This window comes from Python bivittatus, unplaced genomic scaffold (assembly GCF_059951505.1).
Source record: "Python bivittatus isolate LINGU-HERP-01145 unplaced genomic scaffold, Pbiv_v1 ctg000700_np1212, whole genome shotgun sequence".
Taxonomy (NCBI): Eukaryota; Metazoa; Chordata; class Lepidosauria; order Squamata; family Pythonidae; genus Python; species Python bivittatus.
Genome location: NW_028277098.1, coordinates 45,055,245 through 45,079,845, shown reverse-complemented (window position 1 = coordinate 45,079,845; position 24,601 = coordinate 45,055,245). Strand labels below are relative to the sequence as shown.

The following is a 24,601-nucleotide window of genomic DNA, read 5'->3' as shown; positions in this document are numbered from 1 at the left end:
AATGTTTTAAACCTGAGGCAAGACTCTTGTTATGAGAATTTGTTTTGTTATGGGAATAAAATGTTGTTTTGTTCTAATTTCAGAGCAGATCAAGCCTTTTTCAAGTGTTTCGTGTGTTCTAATCACAGAAAACAAAATGGGCCATTTCAATTTCAAAGTGGGCTGTTCTGAAATCAGAATAAAAACTTCAGCCATTTTGATTTTAATTCTCTCAAGTCATAGCTAACTTGATTATTCTGACAGAAGAACTGAGTTCTGCTATGTTCCCATTTTGTAAACATTCCTACTTCATAGCGATGACACTGAACTGTTAGCATTCCTAACTGAAGCCTGTGTGTGTACAAAGACATGATAGAAAATGTATCTATAATAAATTTAAAAAATCTTATCTTATCTTGGAAAGTATCAATGTCTTCCTAGAAGAGCATCTGAAGCAAGCTGCTTACGTTGCCTGTATTACAATATGTTTCTTGGAAAGATTGCAAGTTTATTCTTAATATAATATTAACCTACTTATAGAGGTAATTTTACAGAAACAAGCTGTTCATCAATCTGTAACAGAGAAAAAAATTCAAGGAAACCACTAATTTATTCAGTACTGTAACACTCTCCTCTGCCAAAGCCCTTCTTCTCAATTTTAAAATTCATTTTCCATTACAATGGAACACTGTTGTATAGTGTTGTGTGTACTGTGTCCATACACACAAAGAAGAAATTTCCAAAACCAAATAAATTCCTGGCTGTGTAGTCCATGCATTGGTATCATAGGAGAAATATTTTAGAAATTGCTATTGAATAGTATTAAGTTATCCATTGAAATAAATGATAAAAATCACAAATGGGAATTATTGTGCTAGCATTATAGAGCTACTTAATGAAATCTTAAGATTTATCAACACCTGTAGCAAAACTGTTAACTAACTAAATAGCTTTACATAAGTTGCTGCTTCATTTTGCATGATCAGCAAATGCAACAAAATACAGATTAAGAATAAATAAAAAGGCTCCATCCAAAAGAACCATTGACATTTTTTTTCGTATGCAGAATTTTTAAGAACAAGCTGCATTTTGCTCTATACTTACTTCTGTTACCATATGGATCAAATGATTCTGTAAAAGCTTAGGATGCACAATCATTTTGGTTCTCTCACCTGGATTTATATTTAAGTACTGAGAGAGGTTTTCAACTTAAAAGAATGCATCTAGATGCAAATCCTTGTTCATATAAAGCAAAAACCTGAAGCTGTTATTCACCGTGCTTGCATTCTAACATCACTGCCAAAATTGGCACCTAACAAAAATGCTGCATTTTCCCCTTAGCATATTTCCCAAGTAATATACACATTCATGTAATTAAATATGTCAATCTCAATCCCGAAGGTAACAAATATATTGATCACAGTGTGAATAAATCCTAACAGTATACTTGCTAAAAGGCTAATCCATTCACTGGAAGATATTTTTTCCAATAAGCTCTATTTATGCCAACCAAATCTGAAAATTCAAATGACAATTACCTGGACCTCGCTTGTCCTCTGCTTGATTGTCTCTCCTTTTTCCTTTAGGTCTTGCTCCACATTGTTCTTTTCCCTAGAAGACCAACAAATAAGGCAGGAATATTTAAGAACATTAGTTACGCCAGGTACAGTTATCCAACCTCCTAAACCAGTCTCTCCTTTTAAATACATAATTAAACATTTAATTTTTAGAAGACTGATTCTGTTGCTTTACAAAGAAAAGCCAAAAAGAATGTTCCACGTAGGCCAGTGATTAAAATATAAAAGATGTCTACTCTCCCAGACATGGGTAGGTGGAAATAACAGCTTAAAGAGAAAGCAAAGGGGAAAGGGGGAAAAAAATCAATGAAATACTGTCTTCAGTGACCTCACTGTTGCTATGGAGCAACTGTCTGGTAAAAAGAGGGAGGGACTGCATCCGCTCCCATACACTTAACCCTTCTGGAACTAGAATTGTATATACTGTATGCAATATAGAAACCTGCATGCTATCACTTCTTTTCTCTATAAAAATACGAAGGTTTATGTTACTTGAAGCATTAAATCTTAAAGATAAGCAATATGTGTACATTTTTTCCATGCATTAGGAAGCAGCAGCTTTCAGCAGGTTTTCAATCATGGAATGAATCTGAAAAACTACAGATAGATCCAGTTCAATTTCACAATGTTCTTTGTACATTCATTCATACATTCATAAAAGCATTCATACGGCTATAGTACGTCAATTCTACAGCGGCTTGTTTTCATTCATTAATAGTAAAGCAAACAGGGGAATATGTCCTCGTTTGAGCTTAGTGTTATCCTTTTCCAAGAGCCAAAGATGTCTCCCAACTAAAGAGCACCTTTGGATTCAGCTACATTATTCATGCATCCATTTAGACATTAATCATACACACATTAGCACACAGGCTACATCTAGTATTACCTTATTGATCCCCCGATCACGCACTCTGAATGTCTTATCCTACATCTGCTAGCATTATTTTCCATGTTGCTGAAGAATTATACTAAAACCAATACTATTAAAGCTAAACTCTTCTATATCAGGAGTTGCAGTTACCCATAACACTAAGCCACAATATGTGTGTGGTGGGGTATACATCACAATAATCCAAAACTAAGAAGCCATGTTGTGGCTTTGAGCAATTTGTGAACCTAGCCTATATCTAGATAGTGGAATAGCAGGAAATGACACATAAGCCACTTCCTATTATTGAATTCCACTATAATAATGCTTTATGGTGTCATTCAATCTGCAAAATCAACAGAAATATTTTTTTGCTTTTGTTGAAGAAAGGTTAATAATGAACACTGAATGCATTCACAAGATTTTAGTAACACATAGACAAATCTGCTTCAATGTAAACAATGCCAACTTACTATTAATAACCAAAAAGGAGAATAGTACTTAAAAAAATATTTTAATTTTAAGTTGACTTTTGAGGGCGATAGAGGTGCCTGAAGGTGCCTGAAGGTGCTTTGTTACTGACATACCATAGTGAATACAACAACTTGAAATCCTGGTTTTAACTTACCTTATAGGAGTTTGAATCACACATTAATAAATTGCTAACTAAATTTATTTGCTGGGATTGATATATCACTCCAATCTGACAGGACTTTAAAATCAGAGATAATGTACAATAATAAAGCCAGTTTGGCCTAGCAGTTAAGGCAGTTGACTAGGAGTAAGGAAACCTGAGTTCTAATCCTGCCTTAGGCATGGAAGCCAACTAGGTGACATTGGGCCAATCACTCTCTCTTCCCCCTAGAAAGAAGGGAAATTACTTCCTAAGATGTTGCCTAGAAAGCTGCATGAACTTGTCCATGTGATCATCAGGAGTCAAGACTAACCTGAAGGCAAAAAAGGGTGGGGAAGTAACATATAAATAAAAATAGCAGATTCTTTACTCACTCATTTCATAAACACTATTAAAAAGGAGATTTCAAAAGACTACAAAATTAGGCTTGACAGTGATTCAGGATGATTTTTATCTTGCTCAAGACAGGATAAACAAGCCTACTTTGCTGAACCTCTTATTCAAAATTCTCCATCGGGTTCTTCCTTGAATATATAGGGCATTTGGGAAGAGCTGTGTATTTCACAGCATGCCACATAGAGGAATTTGGGGGGGAAAGTACCTTTTGATATTTTTTCACATAATGCCTTTGTGGAGGGGGGAGGTTGGGAGGGAATACTGGATTCAACAGTCAAAAAGATTTTTGGAATGAGAATCCAAATTGTAACCCTTTACATGGATGGTGAGATGTGGGAGGGAGGATGTACAGTGGTACCTCTAGTTACGAACTTAATCCGTTCCGTGACTCTGGTTGCAACTCGAGTTGGTCTCAAGTCGAGGTAAAGTTTCCCATAAGGTTCAATGTAAATATGGTTAATCCGTTCCACCCTCCGAATTTGGTCGCAACACGAGGGAAATTTCCCCATAAGGTTCAATGTAAATACAGCTAATCCGCCCTCCGAATTTGGTCGCACCCCGAGGTAAATTTCCCCCATAAGGTTCAATGTAAATATGGCTAAACAGTTCTGAAACATATGCATTTTATTTTTAAACCTCAAAAACCTTCCAAACGCCACAAAACATACCACAAGCCTCACCAAACGTCTCCTTGCTACTGCGATCTCGCCCACAGGAAGCCGCGACCGCGTGGCAGCAGGGAAAATGGCCGCGGATCCGGTTCGTAACTCGAGGCGGAGTTCGCAAGTCGAGGTAAATTTTTGGGGCCGGAGCTGGTCGTATCTTGAAAAATTCGTAAGGAGGGGCGTTCGTAACTAGAGGTACCACTGTATATGTAAAAGCTGTTACTGTAGACATATCCCATTATCATCCAGATAGCACTTTCTCTTCCATATGAGTAACAATGGTTCATGTTTTTTTTCCCGATTCACAAATGTCATTCCCATTTTCTCACTTGACCCCTTCTTGCTATTCTACTCTTCCTACCTCATAATGAGCCATGGATCAGCAAGATCCAGTTCCATCAGATGGGTTTTTCAATGCCAGCCCGTATCACCAAACTCTTTGCTAAGCTACTGGCATCTGAAGGCCTGCCACTGAGACTGATTCCAATGAATTCTGGTATGAATTCAAGAACTGGCCCTTTACAACAAGGTACTGTCACGTGCCACTGTCAGCTGGCTGGTGGCACACTCCATGCAAGAGACAGCCAAGGAGAATACATTATTCTAATAAATAAGTCAGACAGTCAAACTAGACACAAGACCATATACACAAGTAATGCAGACTTCTACCAAGTTTTTAAAGAAAGAGAGCACCTTAATTTTATCCAACACTGGTGTGCTACAGAATGAAACAAAAAGGCAGTGTAAATCAGTCAGTCATATTCCACTTTTCTGCAGAGAAGATAGCCAATGACTACCTGTGTTCAACATTTCTCTTCAGCAAGGAAACTTTGCCAGTAATTACTTCTAAAGTAGTTACAAAACCATGGAATACCCAGGAAGAATAAAAGTACAGCCAACAGAACCGAGACTTTTAAAAAAGCCTTAGGAAATGGAATGGAATGAAATAATTGCTGCTTTATTTTCTCAATGGGGAGCACATCTACAACAAGAGACATGACATTTGGACTCAGACTCTCCAGAGGAGATATGCAGGGACTTAGGAAAGCAATGCTATGGGAATGCAATGCTACAGCCAGGCTTCTATTCTCTTAGTTAATTGTCTAAATACAGTACTGTACAGTAGTGCTGAGGCTCTAGTGATACATGAAACAGTAGCACAATTTGAGAGAATACTTCATTTCAGCTTCATTCAATAAAAAGCCATTTAGTTGGGGGGAACCACAACGTTGGAGAACACCTGCTTTAATTTACTCAAATTAAGAATAACTATTTGATGATTTTAAACAACGCTTCTTACTTTTTCCTACCCCTTAGGCAGCACCCTTGCACATACATTCCAGGGAATTAATAGGATCTAACTTTAAAAAGGGAAAGAGCAACCTGGAAAGAAATTTTATTTCTTATTCCTCAGTCTCTTCCAAATATTCTAAATCAATATTTATACATTTCATTATTCCTTATGGCTAGTTCAGATTATCACTAGATCCATGAGTGGTAAGATTCCTTTGTCAAAATATTCTACATAATTTAGAACTTTCTTGCACTGATACTGATCAGTTGTTTCTCAAGAAACTATGTTCACAAAATTAGCAGGAGACTGAAGGCTCACAATTATTAAAGCAGAAGAAATTGAAATAAATCACACATTACCAAAATCAAATAAACATGCTAGTCCAAGGAAGATAATTCATATGGCAGTGCATAAATAAAAATTATTTGGTTTTGTAAGCTGTAACAAATGTTATGTTCTTCTTTTAAAGGAGCTGGTCTTTTTATTTTACTACCAAAGCAAGATGAACAAACTCATGTACGGGATCCCTGCCTCTTCAAATTCTCTCCCCTTGTTTGGGAACTACTACCATACTACTCTGTAATATTATTATTGTAATTTGTCTTCAAGGGCAGAATATAAGAAAAAATAAAGTGTTTTATCAGCAGACTAACAGCTGAATTATTTGAATTCACCATGTAAGATATAAATTTTATTTATTTCTCAAATTGAGAAGAGTTCTCCTCCTAACATTAGAATTTTTCTTCCTATTGTTTAGAACTGCAGATATGAGTATACTCAAAGCGTTTATTTGGCATACGATAATTGTCTGGTTTTGAGATGACACTAAGTCACAGTTTGCTTTTGTTAACTGAAGCATCAAACTATTTTTCATTGTGCAACAACAAACCCCAATTTGTGACCAATGTTTGAAGATACATTATTTAAATAAAATATTTTATGTCACCTTTAAAGTAGAAATGTTTTCAAGACAGTTTAAAGGAACAATAAATATAAAAATTAATAACACTGATGACAATAAAACTAATATTCCAGATCAAAATTCTCAGCTTATTTTAAATATTGACTGACATTTGGCTTAAACCTAATATTTAAGCTTATTGTCCTTCTGTATCCTGCACCAGTTTTTAAAAATAAATCCTACATTTCGAGCTAAACTATTTTATTTCTTTTCTTCAACTATTCCTGTTCCACTAGCACAAGGCAGAACTGAACTCTGACTTCTAACCACCAAATCAATATTTTCCCTACAACATGCAACAAAATTATACACTTCCCACAGAAGGGGAAATAGTAATTCACATAAAAAATATACAAGCAAAACATATCCCAATGTAAAAATGCAAACTGTCCCTGAAAGATTCTGTGAACAATACTTTATGAAAAAAAAAAACCCTCAAACCTTCACAGGTATATATGCCCAAAACAAAAAGTCAATAAATGGGCAAATAATATCCTCTCACAATTTCCCTGTCTCTCCTCCAGAGGACCTTTCCAGCACAAAATGATATACACAAAATCTAACACACACCTCATTAAAAAATCCATAATCCAAACTTTAAAAAAACACAATTACTGTCCCCAAGATGTTTAGAAAAACATCTGTGTATCAGCAGAAACAGAGGTAAAACACTGCAAGAACTGGCTGAATTCAGATGCAAAATCAACGAATCATGGTAAGAACACGTTTTGGTTTAGTATTACGTGGAAACCTCTCCAAGCTCTTCTATGCTGCCTCAGTGTGATGGTGCCGTATTCAATAGAAGGGATGAGCAAAGAACACTGAGAGTGTACACCAAGAGTATATACTCCAAGCAGGGTCATCCAAGGCATGAAGGTCATCCCAGCTGCTCAACTAAATAACAGCAAGCAGGCACCTATATCGGGTAGTAATAATACAGGAATATGCTGGAGGCAAATGATCACTGTAGTGATAAAATAACTCAATTTCCAACAAATGCTAAATTATATGAGGGAATAGTCCATAACATTTCTGCCCCTAAGGCCTGCTGGAAAAGCCAGTTTTAATGGTCCTTTGAGATCCAGCAGAGTATCCCAAAATCTTGTGAACAATGTTTTCAATTAATATGCTAAGCTAATTAACAAAAAACAACAAAAATAAAAATCCCAAACCAATAAAAAGGGGGGAAAAGGCCTGGAACAGTACAATTTTATATAGCATTCAAAAGTCTTTATCCTTATCCCCATTTTCTGGAGAAAAAAAAAAGGCAAATTCAAATACCACACACACCTTTCAACAGTCCAGTGTTGCAAATCAGACATAGTTTTCTGCTTCTAATATTGTTCGGTAATTCATTTAGCCAACCCTCATGCCAGAAAAATCAACATTGCTGAATAGATTCCAAATATGGGGGACACAGCTAAGAACAACATGTATATTTAATACACAACAAATGATCCAGAGTCATATTAACAATTGTTGCTGCCAGTCCAAAATGCAACAATAGGGCAAGACCAAACCATATGGTCAATCCTTTAATTCCTAAGATACATCTCAAAGAGCAGGGTAATTCTAATCCAACCTCTTTGAAGAGTCTGAGACATCAGATATACACAAAGCTTGTTGTTGTCTAAATCTCATTCTAAAATTACAGGAAACTGATTTCATTTTGTATACTGCAGTGTTCCATTTGTTTATTAGGACAGGATATTCCCATTCGTTATTTCAAAGGACACATAAATAAGTAATATCAATTTTATCGACTTCCTTCAAGTTTCTATAAAGTAGGGTTACTGGTTTAGGAGCCAGGGCTGCGGTTAATCCCTCTAGAACATCTAATGGCTTTGAAACTTCAGAAGCAGCAATAGCATCTGGATCAAATAATCCACATAACAAATGCTTAAATTGAATATCATGCCAAGAAGCACAAATTGTTTCAGATAATCCAAATACTTTTGGAAACAACAGAGCTCAGAAACTTAAACAAATCTTATGAATCAAAACAGTAGCTGTGCAAAAGCATTTGTTGTATATTTGAGATTCACAGACACTATAGTAAGACAAACATTTAAAGTCTGCATGGAAGTCTCTAGTGAGATCATCTGCTGACATTGGGTCAGGTACCAACAGTATAGTGATACTCAGCTGTATATTTTGACCCCCCCTAGTCAACCAAGTAATGCAGTCAAGATAATGTCCCAATATCTGAAGGCTGTTTGGGTCTAGATAGGGGAGAACAGGCTCAAACTCAACCCTGAGAAGAATAAGTGGCTGTAGGTGCATGGTTCTCTTGATGCTGGTGATTTTACATTGCTGGTTCTGAATGGTTCTCCCCCATTCAAAGCTGGTGTGCAATCTGGGTTTTTTTCTAGGCTCACAGCTCCTGTTCCTTAAGCAGATGGCAGCTATGGTCAGGAGGGCCTTTGCAGATTCCTCTGGTGTGCCAACTGAGCCATTTCATGGACTGGAGTCCTCTCACAGTCACTCATACCTTGGTCACTTCAAGTGTGACTATTGCAATGTGCTCTACATGGGGGTCCCCTTAAAGACCACTCAGAAGCTGCAGGTGGTCCAAAATGCAACCATGTGAGCAGTTATGGGCAAAACTCAGTATGCACATGTAACACCTCTGCTACATGAGCTGCGCTGGTTATCAATAAGCTTCTGATTGCAATTAAAGATTCTACTTATCACCTATAAAGCTGTTCATGGCATAGGGCCTGGCTATCTGAGGGACCACATCTGTCTTCTTACTTCTGTTCATCCTGAAGGATCTGACAGAGCAGGAATACTTCATGTCCTCTCTGTCATGGTTCCAGCTCTTTGGAATAACCCACTCTCCCCAGAGTTTTGGCCTGTGTCAACACTACACATTTTTAGACAGTCTTTAAAAATTTGGCTTTTTTCACAAGCTCTGGGATAGACCAGTGTTATGCTCATTGGTGTGCAGTTTGTCTTGGCTATAGTGTCTGTCCCCTCCCTCCTCCCTCCCATGTTGTATTGGTTTTAAATACAATATTAAGTACAATATATTTAAGCCTATGCTCCCTGGGGGAGACCTTATAAATCTAAATTATAAATAAATAAATGTTAAAAATCACTACAGTTTTAGTGTAAATTCTAGAAACAATGTTTATCACCTGAAAACATTAAGATCAACAACAGAAATAGAATTCTATTTGCTTACCTTTGAAGGTCAATTATTTCATTGCTTAAAGTATCTAACTCTTTGATTGCAGAAAAATCTGCTACAGAACCTGGCCATAGTAAATTCTGAAAGATAAACAAGAAAATATGGCTTGATCCTTCTTGTTTCCAGAACAGGTAGTCTAATTTTTCTTGGTGGGAAAAAAAATCAAGTAGCTTCTAATTCAAGGTCAAAGAAAATGTACAGTCTAATTTTTTATAAACTCCAAATGTAAAGCCCACTTTTCTATAAGCTCCAAACAGAAGGTGAAGGCTAAGATGGGTTTCCTTTGATTTCATCAGTTTTTGAGATGCTGAAACTCTATATAATTCAGCAAACAGACTAACCTATTCTGCTACATACATATAAACTTGTGTGGTTCCAGAGTTTTTTTCCATAATACCATATCAATTCATTTATTGGCAATGAGTTCTCCTTGATAATTGTTCTCTCTCAGTTGAGAATTTTTGTGTGGCTCATATTTCTGTACTTATAACAGTAAATTGCACAGTTGCATTTGTTAATATATACAGTTCATTACATCAAAGACACAAGGATATATGCTATTTCTCTCCTTGTACGAAGATCTGAGTAGTGAAGGGAAGGGACAAAGCCTAATTTACAATGCAGAAAGACATTTGCTTGCAGAATCACCTTTTTAAAGTTGCACAGTCATTCATTTATGCTCACATATAGTCTGTATTACTCTTCTGTGTTAAGATTTCACAACTCATTTATTGTTTGATAATAAAAATTAAACATTCAATTGAGGAGCAAATGCATCTTATTTTTAGGGCATATATTTAACCCCAAACAACTGTGAAAGAAATGTAAATGTTTATAAAATATAGTATTATTGTAAGCAGGTGTCAAGATCAAATATGCAGCACAATGTTCTGTAAATTTTGAAACACATGCAACATCCTGGAGTGAGTACAGTGATATGAGAATAGCACAGCTTTTTCAGAAATTTAAGCAGCATTCTGCTGTTTAAAAAGAAAATGTGACGTGAAAAAGATGCTCATTACTAAACAGTCAATATTGGAAAAGTGAAGAATCTCTAACCTTGCGATGGCAGATTTAAGAAACTGACAGTATAATAAAGATGCAAAGCAGAATGGTGCAGAATGGAAAATATAGTCCAAACTAGGGAAGACATAGGAGGAAAGCAAACATATAAAAAGATTAGTAAAGCAAGAAATAAAAGCAATTTTTTTTAAAATAAAGCAAAAATAAAATCTGGTATTATAGAAGTCAAACAAAATGAAGAACTTTTGAGTGTAATTTTTTGCAAGGAGTTCAGTTTATTTTGGGTAACATGGCTTAGCACAACCAAGAAGAAGCTCAATATCAAACAAGGAGGACTGCAACCTTTTACATTTTGCTTTTTATTGGGTATATATTCTCTAAAAAGAAACAATGCCACCAAAGCACACAACATAGAAATTTATCCTGCTTATACTGAAATTATTTCAGTTTGTTCTTGTTAAAACAAAGAGCTTAGGAATCATGGAGTTTCTTCAATATGAATATTTAAGAGTATGAAGGGGGCCAGAAATTTATGCTTGGAGGCTTCTTGCATAATATGTAGACGTTTTTTGCATTTTCTGTTGACTGCAATGTTGGGAACAATTCTGCATGCATGCTTTACTGCAGGGTTCCTCAACCTCAGCAACTTTAAGATGGGTGGACTTCAACTCCCAGCATTCCCCACCCAGCATGGCTGGTTGAGGAATTCTGGGAGTTGAAGTCCACCCATCTTAAAGTTGCTGAGGTTGAGGAATCCTGCTTTACTGCACACAAAATTGACACTATAATTTATTAATACTTAATCCACCTGGCCTTTGAACTGAATTGTTATCAGCTCTAAAATATGAACAGCGCTCAATCGAGCAATTTTAAGCTTGTAAAAGTCAAAGATCCATTTTCTATTACGGTCTCCAAATTTTCATTTTATTTTCAACCAACTACCTGTATCTGCTTGGTTGGCTAGTGAGATGAAGGAAGGTTTATCAATAAAATGAGCAGAGTTCATGTGTTCTTGTTAATCAGTTTATATATCACTGTCTACTATTATTTGAGATACAAGTTTCAACATATAATACTTTTACTTCCATCCTTCTGAGTCCCAATCTTTATAATATTTTATGAAATGTCCCAAATCTCACATTTTGTAAAGTGGTTCTCTCTGATGGAGGAATCATGTCTGTTGTTAGCACCTGAGGAGGATCAATGCCCTTTGTCAGCTTCTGATTGATTAAATGGAAGGCCAAAGCAAACTGTTCCTTGGAAAGTTTCCCACAATCCTTTGTGTCACAAAGAGCCCTGTAAAACCCAACAGAGAAAGAAAATGACTAAATAAATCCCTCATAACATGAACATGCTGACTAGCTTAAAAATTACCCCCTCCCTTTTTTTTTTCCTGCGCTCAGTCATTACCGACTCTGCAGTGACTGCTTGGACGAGTCCTTGCAGTTTTCAAGGCAATTGTTTCGGAAGTGGTTTGCCAGAGCCTCCTTCCTAGAGCAGAGCCCAGCTGGCGCGCACAGGAGGCGAGGTTTCCGTTGCTTCACACCCTTTTAGGGCAAGCGCGGTTTTGCGTTTTACCGGCAACTGCTCCCGACTCCTTTTTGCAAGGCGCCGCCAGCATTTTTCCTCCCACCGGAGTGAGAGTACCCATTTGTCTACTCACGTGAGTTTTCGACCTGTTGGGTTGACAGGAACTGGGGAGGAAACAGGAGCTCACCCTGTTTAACGCGAAGGCTGGACTCGAACCGCCGAAGTGTCAGCCATTTTTGGCCGGCAACTCTCAGCGTCATTAAGCCGCAACAATTATGCAACACTATGTCACTACAGATCCTTTAGGAAGTTTTACAGCTATACAATAGTTCAAACAATTTTGCATAGAACAGCAGCAGCAGATGGTTTGGGTGGGCCAACATATGTGGACAGTCATCACTTTCCTGCCTAGTTGGAAAACTTTCAAAATAACTGGCTATTCTTAGTAAGAAAAAAGAATCTGGGATTAGATAGATCTTGGTCTTATCCAGCAATGAAATTCTTACATGGAAAGATGTCATCTTTCTCCAACCTGGCTATCAGCTACACTAGTTAGAAATTATGGGAATTGTATTCCTACACATCTAGGTAACATTAAGTCGTAAAGTCTATGCCTAATATTACTTTCCTTTCTGTTATATTAGATGAAAATGTATCATATTTAATAGATAACTTAAGAACCCCATCTTATTTTAAAAGGACAGTGGACCAACTGGAATAATATTTCAGAAAGAATTAGAACTCTGAAATGGCCTAAGAAATAGATTAGAGTTGTACTAAAAGGCTGTCACTTTAAAGTTATTTACTTTTGAAATCTAGCCATACATGTTGCATTCCATTTGTTCATAATGGCTGAGTTCACACATCATACTAAGCCACTAATTAATAAATGGCATTATATTTTAGAATGACTATGAACTAGCCAATGACTTGGGAATGTTTTATTCAAAGGAAAAAGGAAAGATACAGCAATCCAGCTAAGCCAAGTATTTGTAGTGTGCATTTTGAAGCAGGTAATGTATTTCATTCATTATTGTGTTCTATGCCACTCTGCTCCAAATTTAGTCTGTACAAGGACTTCCATCTTTACGATTTTTTTAAAACTTTCTCTGTCTAGAGCCTAAAGTGACAAAATCTTCATACTAATGGCACCAAAAACAGTGACATTAAACATGTACCTCATATCATAATTTAGGACGCACTTCAGAAAGAGCATCAAAGTTATTTCAACTCTTAAAAAATATAATAACTCAAGTTAGAGGGTACAATTGAATGCAAGCATGTACAGAAATAAAGATAAGTTCTACATTTAGAATAACTAGATATTTTTCATCAATTTTAAGGAAATGGGATTTTTTATTCTTTCCAAGAAATGCTGTGAAAACTCTTACCAGATGTGTGCAAGTATTGCTGAAGGCAAACCAGTTTTCAAGAATAATTCTCTAGCTTCCACACCAGAGACAAAGCCATCCATGTCCTTGTCTGTTTTCAGAAAGATTTCATGGTATTTTATCCTGTCTGCAGGTGATACAACCCACTACAAAGTAAACCAATAACTAAGTTACGTTTCAATTACACTTCACGAACATAGCAGATCAAAACACTGCTCTTTGCCAAAGGTACCTGTGTTACTGATGATTTGGATGGTAATAGGCCGACAGGTGGCATGGACTGCTGATACTCTTTGCTGGGTGTTGAAGGTGGCACTGACTGCCCAGCACCTGGAATGCTGATACCTTTTCTTTTAGAAGGTGGTACCAATGCTGGAGGTAAGGACATTGGCACAGGTTCCTTCTCAAGGGCACAGTATACCAAGAACATGGCCTGAACAGACATTTTTGAAGTGGTCAAAAACATGGATAGAACATTAGTTTGTTATTATGCAAATTCATAGTTAATGCAGTAACTGAGACAGATAAAGCTCTTAATGCTTTATACATTCTACTTCCTTTCGTCTCAGCTACTCCTCTGCTCGTTTAATATATTTAGAATTATAGTAAAATTAAATGCAAAGAAGCTAGATGTTTTTTGTTTATCAATTTTATTTTATTAAATTTACAAGGCTGCCCAACTCTGTAATGACTGTGGGCAGCATACCAAAAAAATCTACTCTAAAATACTATTAAAAAACAGATCTTTGGAAGAAAAACAACTATTCAAAAATGATAAAACACATGGGACTCGCCACTCACTCTAACCCAAGGCTGGGGGAAAAGTTAAGTTTTAACCAGCACCTTGAACTGCATCCAGAAGCCTACTGATAACCAGTGCAGCTCACGGAGCAAAAGTATTATGTGGGCACAATAAGACATGCCCATAATTGTCTGTGCTGCCACATTCTGGACCAGCTGCAGCTTGAGTGGTTTTCAAGGACAACATCATGTACAGCACCTTGCACTAGTCTAAGCATGAGGTGACCAAAACATGAGTGACACTCTGAAGTGTCTTCCAGTCCAGGTAAGGGTGCAATTGGTTGACCAGACAGATTTGTGCAAAGGCCTTCCTAACCACAGCTGCTGCCTGTTCCTTGAGCAGGAGCTATGAATCCAAGACCACTGCTAAATTGTGCACCAGTCCCAAAAGGGAAGGTGTAACCCATTCAAGATGAAACATCCCTGGTACCGGAGAGGGGAGGTATCCAAAAACCACAGCCACTCAGTCTTGTCAGGGCTGAGCTTGAACTTTACAGCATTACCTGGTCAGTCTGGGGTTAAGATGTTTGTTTGAGTATATTCCACATATTGATGGTACCTGACCCCAAACCAGTGGATAACCATCAGCAGCATCATGTGGATGTTAAACAGAAGGTGTGAGAGCATAGAGCCCTGAAATACCCCACACACCAGGAGCCTTGGACACAATTACGTAGAACACAACTTAAAAGCGTTATCTGCTATGGCAAAATAAGTCGTATTGTATATTGGTTAAATATGCATTACAACTGTATAATTTTACTTCATATCCTGCGGTAGCTTATAACATTATAGTCATTACTAACAAGGAAACTGGCCTGTTAGCTTGTAGATAAAATGAATACGGCAGAATATGCTTTAAATAGTAAATCTACCTCTTCTGGGAAAGGATTTTGAGTAATTTGCACAATGAAAATTCAAATAACTCTTCTGAAATAAAGTAGAAGCCATATCCAATTTGAACAAAATGTTTAAAACACTTATGGTGCCATCATGCAAAGGGGAAAAAAAAAATCACATTAGATAAAAGGTAAAATTTGCATTTTTTAGAACTCATCACTGTTGGAACTTACATTTTCAAAATCTATTAGCTCTTCCTCCAAAAAAAAAAAAAAAGATGATATGCAATGAGAAAGTCTAGATTATGCCTCTTTAAATTATTTTAATCACCATTTCAAAATTTTGTAGTGTATAAATGCATACTTACAACAGCAAATTCATCCCGATCCAACATTCCATCATGATCAATATCGCTTAACTCCCAAACCTAACAAACAAAAGCCCATCTCAAGACAATATTTTACATTTTCAAACTACTGTTAATTATCAGTAACATTTGCCCTCTTTACATTTTTTTAAAGCTCATACATATGTCGACATGACATTCTCAGCACTAGTTACCAAGCAGTTTTTAAGAGGTTAAAGACTGAAGTTAACCTTTAAGGGCAAATACTTTAAACTTTATCATATGTTTACAATTACATTTACTGGCATTAACAAAAACTCAAACTGCAGCACAGTGGCCTACCAACCTTTCTTATTAGAGATTACTCATTTCAAGACCAAAAGTAGAACTACAATCATACATTACATATTGTTCCATGAAACTTTCCCCACACATTGTACAACATCCAATCAAAGCTGAAATCAGGAGCAGATGAAAAATAACCAGGACAGAAATGTTTCCATCCATCAAAACACCCTCCCTTTTTTCTCCCTATAAAAGTTTTTCAAAGAAAACAATAGAAGGTAGGAAGTTTTTTTCCTATGTGCTATTCTCCTGTTCCTGAATGCAATTTAAAGAAGTTCATTTTCATTTTAAAACAGAGGAGGAGTAATTTTCATGGCATTTATGTAACAATAAAGTTACAATAAACAACCAGTCATTCTTATTGAGGAGGTTAAAAAAAAAAAAAGTTTTCACCTTTGACTCTCCTTATGTTACTGAAACATAATTCACACAGCATGGCCAGCGGAAGAAATATTCAGCAGCACTGTAGTTCAGCATTATAGTTCAGTATCTGTAGAGCCAATTCCCCTACTCTTACTTTTAACATATGTACAACATGTACATAAGAGTGAGACCCCTGGGGCTAAGACTATATATTAGCAGACTCTTTATCAGATACAGCATCAATAGAAAATCCAATTTTATAGTTGGGCGGGAGCAATACATAGGTTTAAGACACAAAAAATGTGAGTTCCAAAGGAATGCATTTTGGGGGGGGGGTTGCGCCATCGAGTTAGTCTTGACTCTTGGCAACTGGTTGGGCAAGTCCCTGAAATTTTCTTGGCAAGATTTCAGAAGTGGTTTGTCATTTCCTCCTTCCTTGGGCTGAGAGAAAGTGACTGGCCCAAAGTCACCCAACTGGTTTTGTCCCTAAGGCAGGACTAGAACTCACAGTCTCCTGGTTTCTAGCCTGATGTCTTAACCACTACACCAAACCAACTCACCAACTGTTGCTTCCTCTTTCTGCTCAAATACAGGCAGTCCTCGCTTAACAAATGCCTTGTTTAGTGACAATTCGGAGTTATGACGGTGCTAGAAAGTAACTTTATGACTGTTCCTTGCACTTACGACTGTTGCAGCGTCCCTGAGGTCCCATGATCGAGATTTGGGCACTTCGCAACTGGTGGCCATTTATGACCATCACAGCATCCTACAGTCACATGATCACCATTTGCGTGCTTTGCAGCTGGCTTCTGAGTCAATGGAGAAGCCAGCACTAAAATTGCATTTCACAGTCATGTGATGTCTTGCTCAACGACTGCAGGTGATTTGCTTAATGACTGCAGAAGTGAGATCGTAAGTTTGTCACAGTCATGTGATATCTCACTTAATGGGCACATCACTTAGTGATGGAGTTGCTAGTCCCAACTGTAGTCATTAAGCAAGGATTACCTGTAAGATCACTAGAAACCAGCAATCCTGAGTCCAATTTCTAGGACTAGTCTTCCTAACTCAATGACCTCCTTAAAACTGATGGGTGTTCTTGTGAAAAAACAATGACCTGGAAGCATCCTCTCCCCCTGGTGACTCTCCTTAGATGACTGTGAATAACAGGAGTGTGGAAGGTGTAAGAGGCAGGGAGGGACATTTTTACATTTCTTCAACCCTAACCTATAGAATCCAACAGGATAAATGTTATGTTTTGCATTGTTAAGTTATCTGTTGTTCTTACCCTTCCCAAGACATCAACTGGTAGCTTGGAGTTTAAGAGAACAGGTTTCACTTTATCACCTGACAATAATCCATTCACTGGATTCAGGCTGTCAAAGATGGCATCATATTTGGCCTTGTCTTCTATCTGGTTATAAAGATATTAAGAAGCTATACTTAATTTACAACACTGGTACATGCAAAAATTGAGGAAGAACATATTATAGAAAAAGTGCAGTCACCCTGGCTAGGAAGTCCCCTTAAGTCTGACAAACAGCAGGAGTTTCAAGAGAATTAGAGGAAATGAAAATGGAACAGCAAGGGGGGAAATCAGAGGGATTATTCTTAGTGGTTTTGCTTGAAATTTAGTATGAATACTTTGAAACAATATAAATATGAACACTAAATACTTCAAATGCATTAGGCCCTATTTCTGTTTAAAACATTTCATTGTTTTTAAAGAAAAATGTAACTAAAACATAAATAATTCTTCCTACTAAAGCATTCATTTATTGGGCTTACAAGCTATAAAAAACAGATCAAACAACCACAGTGCAGATGTGCAAATGTGTATTTTTGTTCTTTTTTTCTTGAAACCTCACCATAAATTACGTCTATCCAATTCTAATGTCTCAATCTAGGATTATGTGTCAGAAGTTCTTCTCTCTTTCCCCCAGTGGCTAACATTTCACATCTGAAAGGCAGGGGATGGTCTCAATGAGCTATTTTGGATTTTTAAAAATGATAAATGAATATATTGCTGCATACCTAAAGAATGCGTAAAATATGCAGAGATCAGTGCCTTACTCCTAATTAACCTAGCTTTAATTCCAACATAGGATTACTCAGATTCAATGCCAGGTGGGGAAAAAGTAGAATCTACAATGAGGTGCTACAACATACTTCCATCTCCTAGAAGTAGGCTGACAATTCCAATAGATTATTCCATTTCCTACCTCTTAGCTTTCCATTTTACTTTTTCCCTTTTCCATCTATCAATCAGCATACCATCACTACTAGGCATACTCAAAGAGCTAAACACTCTTCCTGAATACAACGGAGCCTCCCTAGTTTCTCTGAAGTCCTGCTTTGGTTCCCTTTTTTGTGGCATTCACTGCCCAAGTTTACTATTAGGAGTGAGTGACAATTGTAGCACTAATAAGCATGATGCTTTAGAAATCTATTGAAAAAAATACTGATGTTGGGAGATTCAGTCACATTTGACAGAAGGTAATAGAAGGGGGAAAAAAAAGAAAGGAAGTTGTAAGCAAGAGATCTACTGCAATTCTGATATCAGGATGAGGAGACTGTGTCACAGAAAAGATAGGGGTCTGAAGTAGTATTTAAAGAGAAGAGAGATACATGGTGTCCTAAAGATGATCTAGAAAGTGAGTTTGTACCATAAGGGGAAAAAGGCAGAGTTACTCAAGATATCAATGAACCTTCCAAAAGGCAAGGTCTATAAACTTGGAGAAGAAAATGTCAAGGTATTAAGATACTGGGATATGAATGCAGACATCCATAGTGATAAGGCCTTGAAGGTTCTTGGACAATAATTTTAAGGAACCTCTGCTGGAAATAAGCAGGAAGAAAGGTAGTACAGGAATTTATAGAGGAATGTCCATGATTTTAGTGACAAGGAAGTGAATTATTTTGGCAGTGGAATAGTGGCCAGGAAGTCATAATCAAGGCCAGAAAACAAGGGGTTACATAAAAGAGTTTTTATTCAAGAAAGATATATTTTTAAGGTGGGGCTACATAGCAGTTCATATGTGCCATGGTTTATGCTTTCAAATAAGCAACCCCACTCCCCCACAGATATCCAATATATGTGAAATGGCTATGACTTTATGTTCAGTCGCCAAATCACAGTACAGTGAGGCACCACCATATTTCCAAAAAAAAAAGCTTCTGCTCAGTTAGATATTGCCTTTTGCTCTGGAAAAGTGGGTAAAACAAGGAAAGTGGAAAATCATTTCTGGAGAGAATTTGACACGGTGAAGCATATTCACTGAAAGCATTCACTTTAGCTCAATTAATTCATTTACCTTAACAGCCCAAGGGATATCAGGTGGAGCTCCCCCACATAATGATGGACTTGTTGAATCACTCTAATAGGAAGGAAAATAAAAAGATTGTTTTAAATATCTGGGGGTTTTGTTATCTGAATTGCTTATTGTAAACCTGTTTTTTCAAATTCAGTGCCACCATTTATTTCTAGTCACATTCAAATTCCTCGTTCATTCCTGCCACAAGAAAAGAATGAATTATCTTTCTCTCCTAAGCTGTATGTATACATTGTAAGCCAAATCATCCTAGGTTATTACTGATTTCACAACTATAATGCATTTCTAATATTATCAAGCATGCAAAAAGCAAATACATCTGGAATATAGCTTGGAATATAGCACATAATGGTAGCAAAATATTACATGCTGCATGTATGTGACACATCACTATAGCAGATGTCACAGTAATTAAGAACTGCTGTAAACTCAAAATACCAACTCAGAAGTGATATGCATTCAAAACAAAATTTTCCATAAACTTTCAAAAACTGGCCAGCAATAGTAGATGCACATACAGCGATCTAAGAATAACAGATATTCAGAATGTTCCCTGACAACAGCAGTCTTGTGCTTCTGAAGCTGTGTGTCCCTCTAAATGGTACTACAGAATTTTGATGTTTTAACCAACTCCAATTTCAACTCTCAGACTCAAGGATTTTGTGTTTGGATCTTTCTTAATGGACTAGGATTATTTTAGATTATAAAAGAATTAAACATGCCACCTGTCAACAGCCAGGCTATAGTGTAGAGAAGAGCATCCCAAGTGGCTTTTTATTTAATTATGGTCCAGTCATAAAAAACCCCCCCACATAAGATAAATAAAAATATAAAATTATGACAACCCATGTCACAATTATTGAGGAGGAGGTACCAGGCAATTTCTGAAAGCTATAGCTATTGATGGGAATTTTGCAACCTTAAATCATAACAACAGGAGCAATTAAAGTTACTGACAACTGGGGTAAATGTTTCAGCTAGCAGTTTTCATCCTAATGGGTACCATCCCAATTTGTGTCAGAGCCTCCTGTGAGGAACTTATAAGATTTTTTTTTAATGTAGAGACAGTCAAAGAAAGGGGGTATGGACACTGTATAAGAAATGTGGAAACACAGGCTATTAATTCTGTTTAATAACTTAAAAACTGATGAGTGTTTGACATTGTTCAACTCTGATTCTATCAAATCCATAAACATTATACATACACATATGTAAATGTGCTCTTTTTGGAAGTAAGTACAATCAGTGCAATTGATATATGGGGAGATTATAGGACAAATATTATTACATTTGGACAAATGTTATATCTAAAGTATGAGTTTGTATCAAGCTTTAAACCAGCTATTTGCACATTCCATAAATAAATATGTATGAGAAAAATGGGACACTATCTTGCAATTGTGAATTTTGATTGGTAACATGACATAATGGTGGTTACTCCCAATTGCTATAAGAACTGGAAAATACAGAACTGGGATTATAATCTGCGGAGGACAGGATCCCAGAGTCTGCCAAGAGCTGCTCTGGCCAGAGTGACTGAGACTGCAGACAGTAGAGAAAAGTGATGGATAAGTGGTAACCTACAGAACTTATGTTATGACTCAGCCATGATATACAGCACACCACAGCAGATTCTAAAAATAATCTGCTGTGCCTTTGGCAGATGGACAAAACCCACTAATAAGAAAACTAGCCAATATTTTCTGACATTAGAAAAGATAAAGTTCCTAGAAATCAGCTAGTCCAAGATCTCACAGAAAAGAGAAATTTAAAAAACCCACTGAATAATGCCAGCTTTGCAATCAGAAAAGAACTGAGTGGAAAAACAGTCATACCACACGAGCAATGTCCAAAGTGTTAGACTTTAGAACATGCCTAGGTCTTTATTCTTCTTGAAACTCAACCCTGGATTCAGGAACTAGGTAACAGCTGAAATCTCAAGAACGTGATACTGCTAGATTAGCTGTTTTATTGCAGAAAAGAGATTGTAAATACTCAGGTCATCTGCCTGGTGTGGAACACAAGAATCAAGCCCTATCTGACCCAGAGTTTAAATCACTCTTTTGGGTCAAAAGATGTTTGGTCATCCTTTTTCCAACCTTGACACTGCAGTGCCTGCCTGCCTGCCTGCCTGCCTGCCCGCCCGCCCTCCCTCCCTCCCTCCCTCCCGCCCTCCCTCCCTCATTCATTCATTCATTCATTCATTCATTCATTCATTCATTCATTCATCAGATCCACAAAATTAAAAAATTGTGTTTAAAAGGAAAGAAAGGGCAGCAGATATTAACAGCAATTTATGTAGTGATTTTGCCTGGTCTGAGAAGCACTAGTTCCAGCCTCAGCAGCTTCTGACCTTACACAAAATGGTGTCCTTCAGAAACAGAGAGGCTACCTCCTTACTTAGAACACAGGAAGGTGTGTGCAAAATTGTCATATCAGATTGCAGAGTTTTGGAATACAGTACTGAAGGTTTGGAAGCATCATAGAGGAAAAGCAGCTAGATTTTAAAAGATTGTCTGTGATACTGATATTCTGTTTCTGGATGTAGGACGATACAGAGTTTTTTGTATTAGTGAAAGGTCATAATATTTCTTTATTATCTCTATACATATGTAAATATAACATTGTATAAAAATGAGGAAGGAATAATATTTTATCAAAGATTAAATACAATTAAAAATCTTTCATCACTAAACACATAAGGCACAATCCAGGCATACACAACTATATAGCAGTTTTTAAGTTGTTTGTTGAAAATGTAAGCAATGCAAATGAGTGAGCGGCTTTCTGTTGTACTGTAATGGGTTAACTTATTTTTTAAAGTGTCTTACAAATCTAGGTGGAGGAACAGGCAAGTTAAGACTACTCAGCGAAATATCCAGTCCATTCTGTGCACAGGCTACAAGTCGTAAAGCCACAAAAAATTCCTATAAAGGAAAAAGAAAGTAACATAAAACAGTTTTATAGACAATGCATGGTTAGTTCAAATCTGAAACATCAAATAAATTATGCATTGATCTGAACTGAGGTCTATCACAAATTGTTTTTTTTCCCAAAATACTTTGCTAGCACAAAGTAATGTGATTTGATTCTCTAAACAGTTTTTAAAGTATATAATTGGAAGAGGGAAGCACACAGAGGGCTCATGTAATTAAGGGGATTTCATGTCTGTTTATGAGAAATAGTGCACATTTTCCAAAAGAGCAAATTGTGTAATTTATCGTTCTCTAGCTTGTAATCTTTCTCTTTTGTCTTAGAGCCATTTGATGATATACAACCCCCAACATATTTTGCTTCCATGTATTAGGATCACATTACAAGGAGGGCAGACTTAATGAGAAGATTTATTTGCATCTTCATCTATTTTCTAGTCTATAAGAAGAGTTCTGATGAATCAGGCCAAAGGTTCATTAAGGTCACTGTGTCCTATATTACACAGTGGCCAAACATGCCAAAATATTCCAGAAAAAAATCCCTCAGTGCATTCTTATGGGAGAGGCAGTTGGGTAGTGCCTCAGAATGTTGCTGACTACTCCAATCTAAGCCTGCTCCCTCCTGGTTAAGTGATCCACAGCAGGGCATATGCAACTCACCTATGCTTGCAAGGACACACACATACAATGACAGACACAAGATGAGGGGAAAGTGGAGATACTACTTTATTACACAGAAGCAAATACAGACATCTCCTATGGCCACTGCTGGTAGAAGGGTTAGAAAGAATTCCAAAGGCCATTCTCTACAATTGCTAATAAATCAAAGGCAGAGGCTCACACTATAGTTAGATACAGGAACGTCTTTAAACTATTGGAGAAATGCTTTTTCATGTTCTTATTTCTTAACAATATTTATATACAGAAGAAAAAACATTTTACCTGTTTGCTTAAGATACCTTTGCCATCTGTATCAGCAAGGTTCCAAACCTAAAATATAGTTAGATAGAAGAAACAAGTGATGTCAGAAATCTCTCCTATTCACCTTATCAACCTATTTTAAAAATAATTTGTTATATTTATTATCAGCAATAGTTTCAATGCTAATACAACTTAACTGTTTAATGTTAGCTAACAGAGATTACCACAGTTCAATCTGAATCAAGTTTTATAGTTTTAGAATATCTTTAAACATAAAATATCTTCCATGCATTTAGATAAAGACCTTCAGATTATTCTATTCACCCCTTTGAAGAACCTTTCATACAATGCAGTCAAGAAATCATTTCATTTTCAATATGCAGCTACTGAATACTCCTGGAAACACCCAATGTTGGGTTCACACCCAACATTAAAATTAAAATGATTACTTTTCAAGGAACGAAGCTATAACTCTTGTTGAGAAGGTAACACTAAAAAATTACAACAGAATAGTAGTATATGTGGGATCAAATCAAATCTTTAGTTCAGTCATAGACCAGTATAACACCAATAAGAATCACAATAACAATGAAATCTATGATACATAAAAGATTCTGCAAGTAACAGCATTTTTATTCTTCGAAGACAGATGATTACCCCCTTATCTCAACATATCAATACCTTTCCAAGTATCAAATCTGTCAGTCCTGATTTCTTCAAAAAGACAGCGGCATCAGAAGCCAACACTCTTCCAGAATTACTAGGATCAACCTGCCAAAAGAGGCAGTACAACTGATTGTTACAAGTAAAACTTTAAAATTATCAGCTTTAACTAACAGCTCAGAAAACAGTGTAAAGAATTATGGAATATTTAATTAATATGTTGCATACACAATAGAACCATATGCACTGTACATTAAATCATGGCATTGTATGTATATACTGTAGTTGCAAAAAGTTATGTCTATAATAACTTCTAGCAAATGAATGTTCAAGCACATCTATCCAGCTCCAGGTGTTATAATTAGCTTATAAAGCTCTATATGCCCTAGAGTCAACATACCAAAAATATACTTTCCCTATCTATATTCATCAGATCCATATAGAAAAACACTGCTCTATGTTCAACTGTTTATACATGCAAGACACTGGTTCACCAAAATATGACTGATTTCTTCATTACTAACCTCCAACAGCAAGAAGTAATAT

General features: G+C 36.6%; 1 protein-coding gene across 3 annotated transcripts in view; it reads right to left on the bottom strand.

Annotated features, from left to right (window-relative positions):
* The window catches only part of EPS15 (epidermal growth factor receptor pathway substrate 15), a 62,888-nt gene that overhangs the window by 18,452 nt on the left and 19,835 nt on the right, over positions 1-24,601 (bottom strand). For 2 of the 3 annotated variants that reach the window (XM_007431244.4, XM_007431245.4), the window contains exons 3-13: positions 24,074-24,163; positions 23,414-23,461; positions 22,370-22,465; positions 19,521-19,583; positions 17,495-17,620; positions 15,520-15,579; positions 13,744-13,944; positions 13,512-13,657; positions 11,730-11,886; positions 9,562-9,647; positions 1,518-1,590 (exon numbers count right to left, since the gene is read on the bottom strand). In XM_007431244.4, coding sequence (XP_007431306.1) covers positions 1,518-1,590; positions 9,562-9,647; positions 11,730-11,886; positions 13,512-13,657; positions 13,744-13,944; positions 15,520-15,579; positions 17,495-17,620; positions 19,521-19,583; positions 22,370-22,465; positions 23,414-23,461; positions 24,074-24,163 — 1,146 coding nt within the window. Of the gene's footprint in view, positions 1-1,517; positions 1,591-9,561; positions 9,648-11,729; positions 11,887-13,511; positions 13,658-13,743; positions 13,945-15,519; positions 15,580-17,494; positions 17,621-19,520; positions 19,584-22,369; positions 22,466-23,413; positions 23,462-24,073; positions 24,164-24,601 lie in introns of those variants that run through there. The other variant, XM_088154238.1, reaches the window with a different exon arrangement.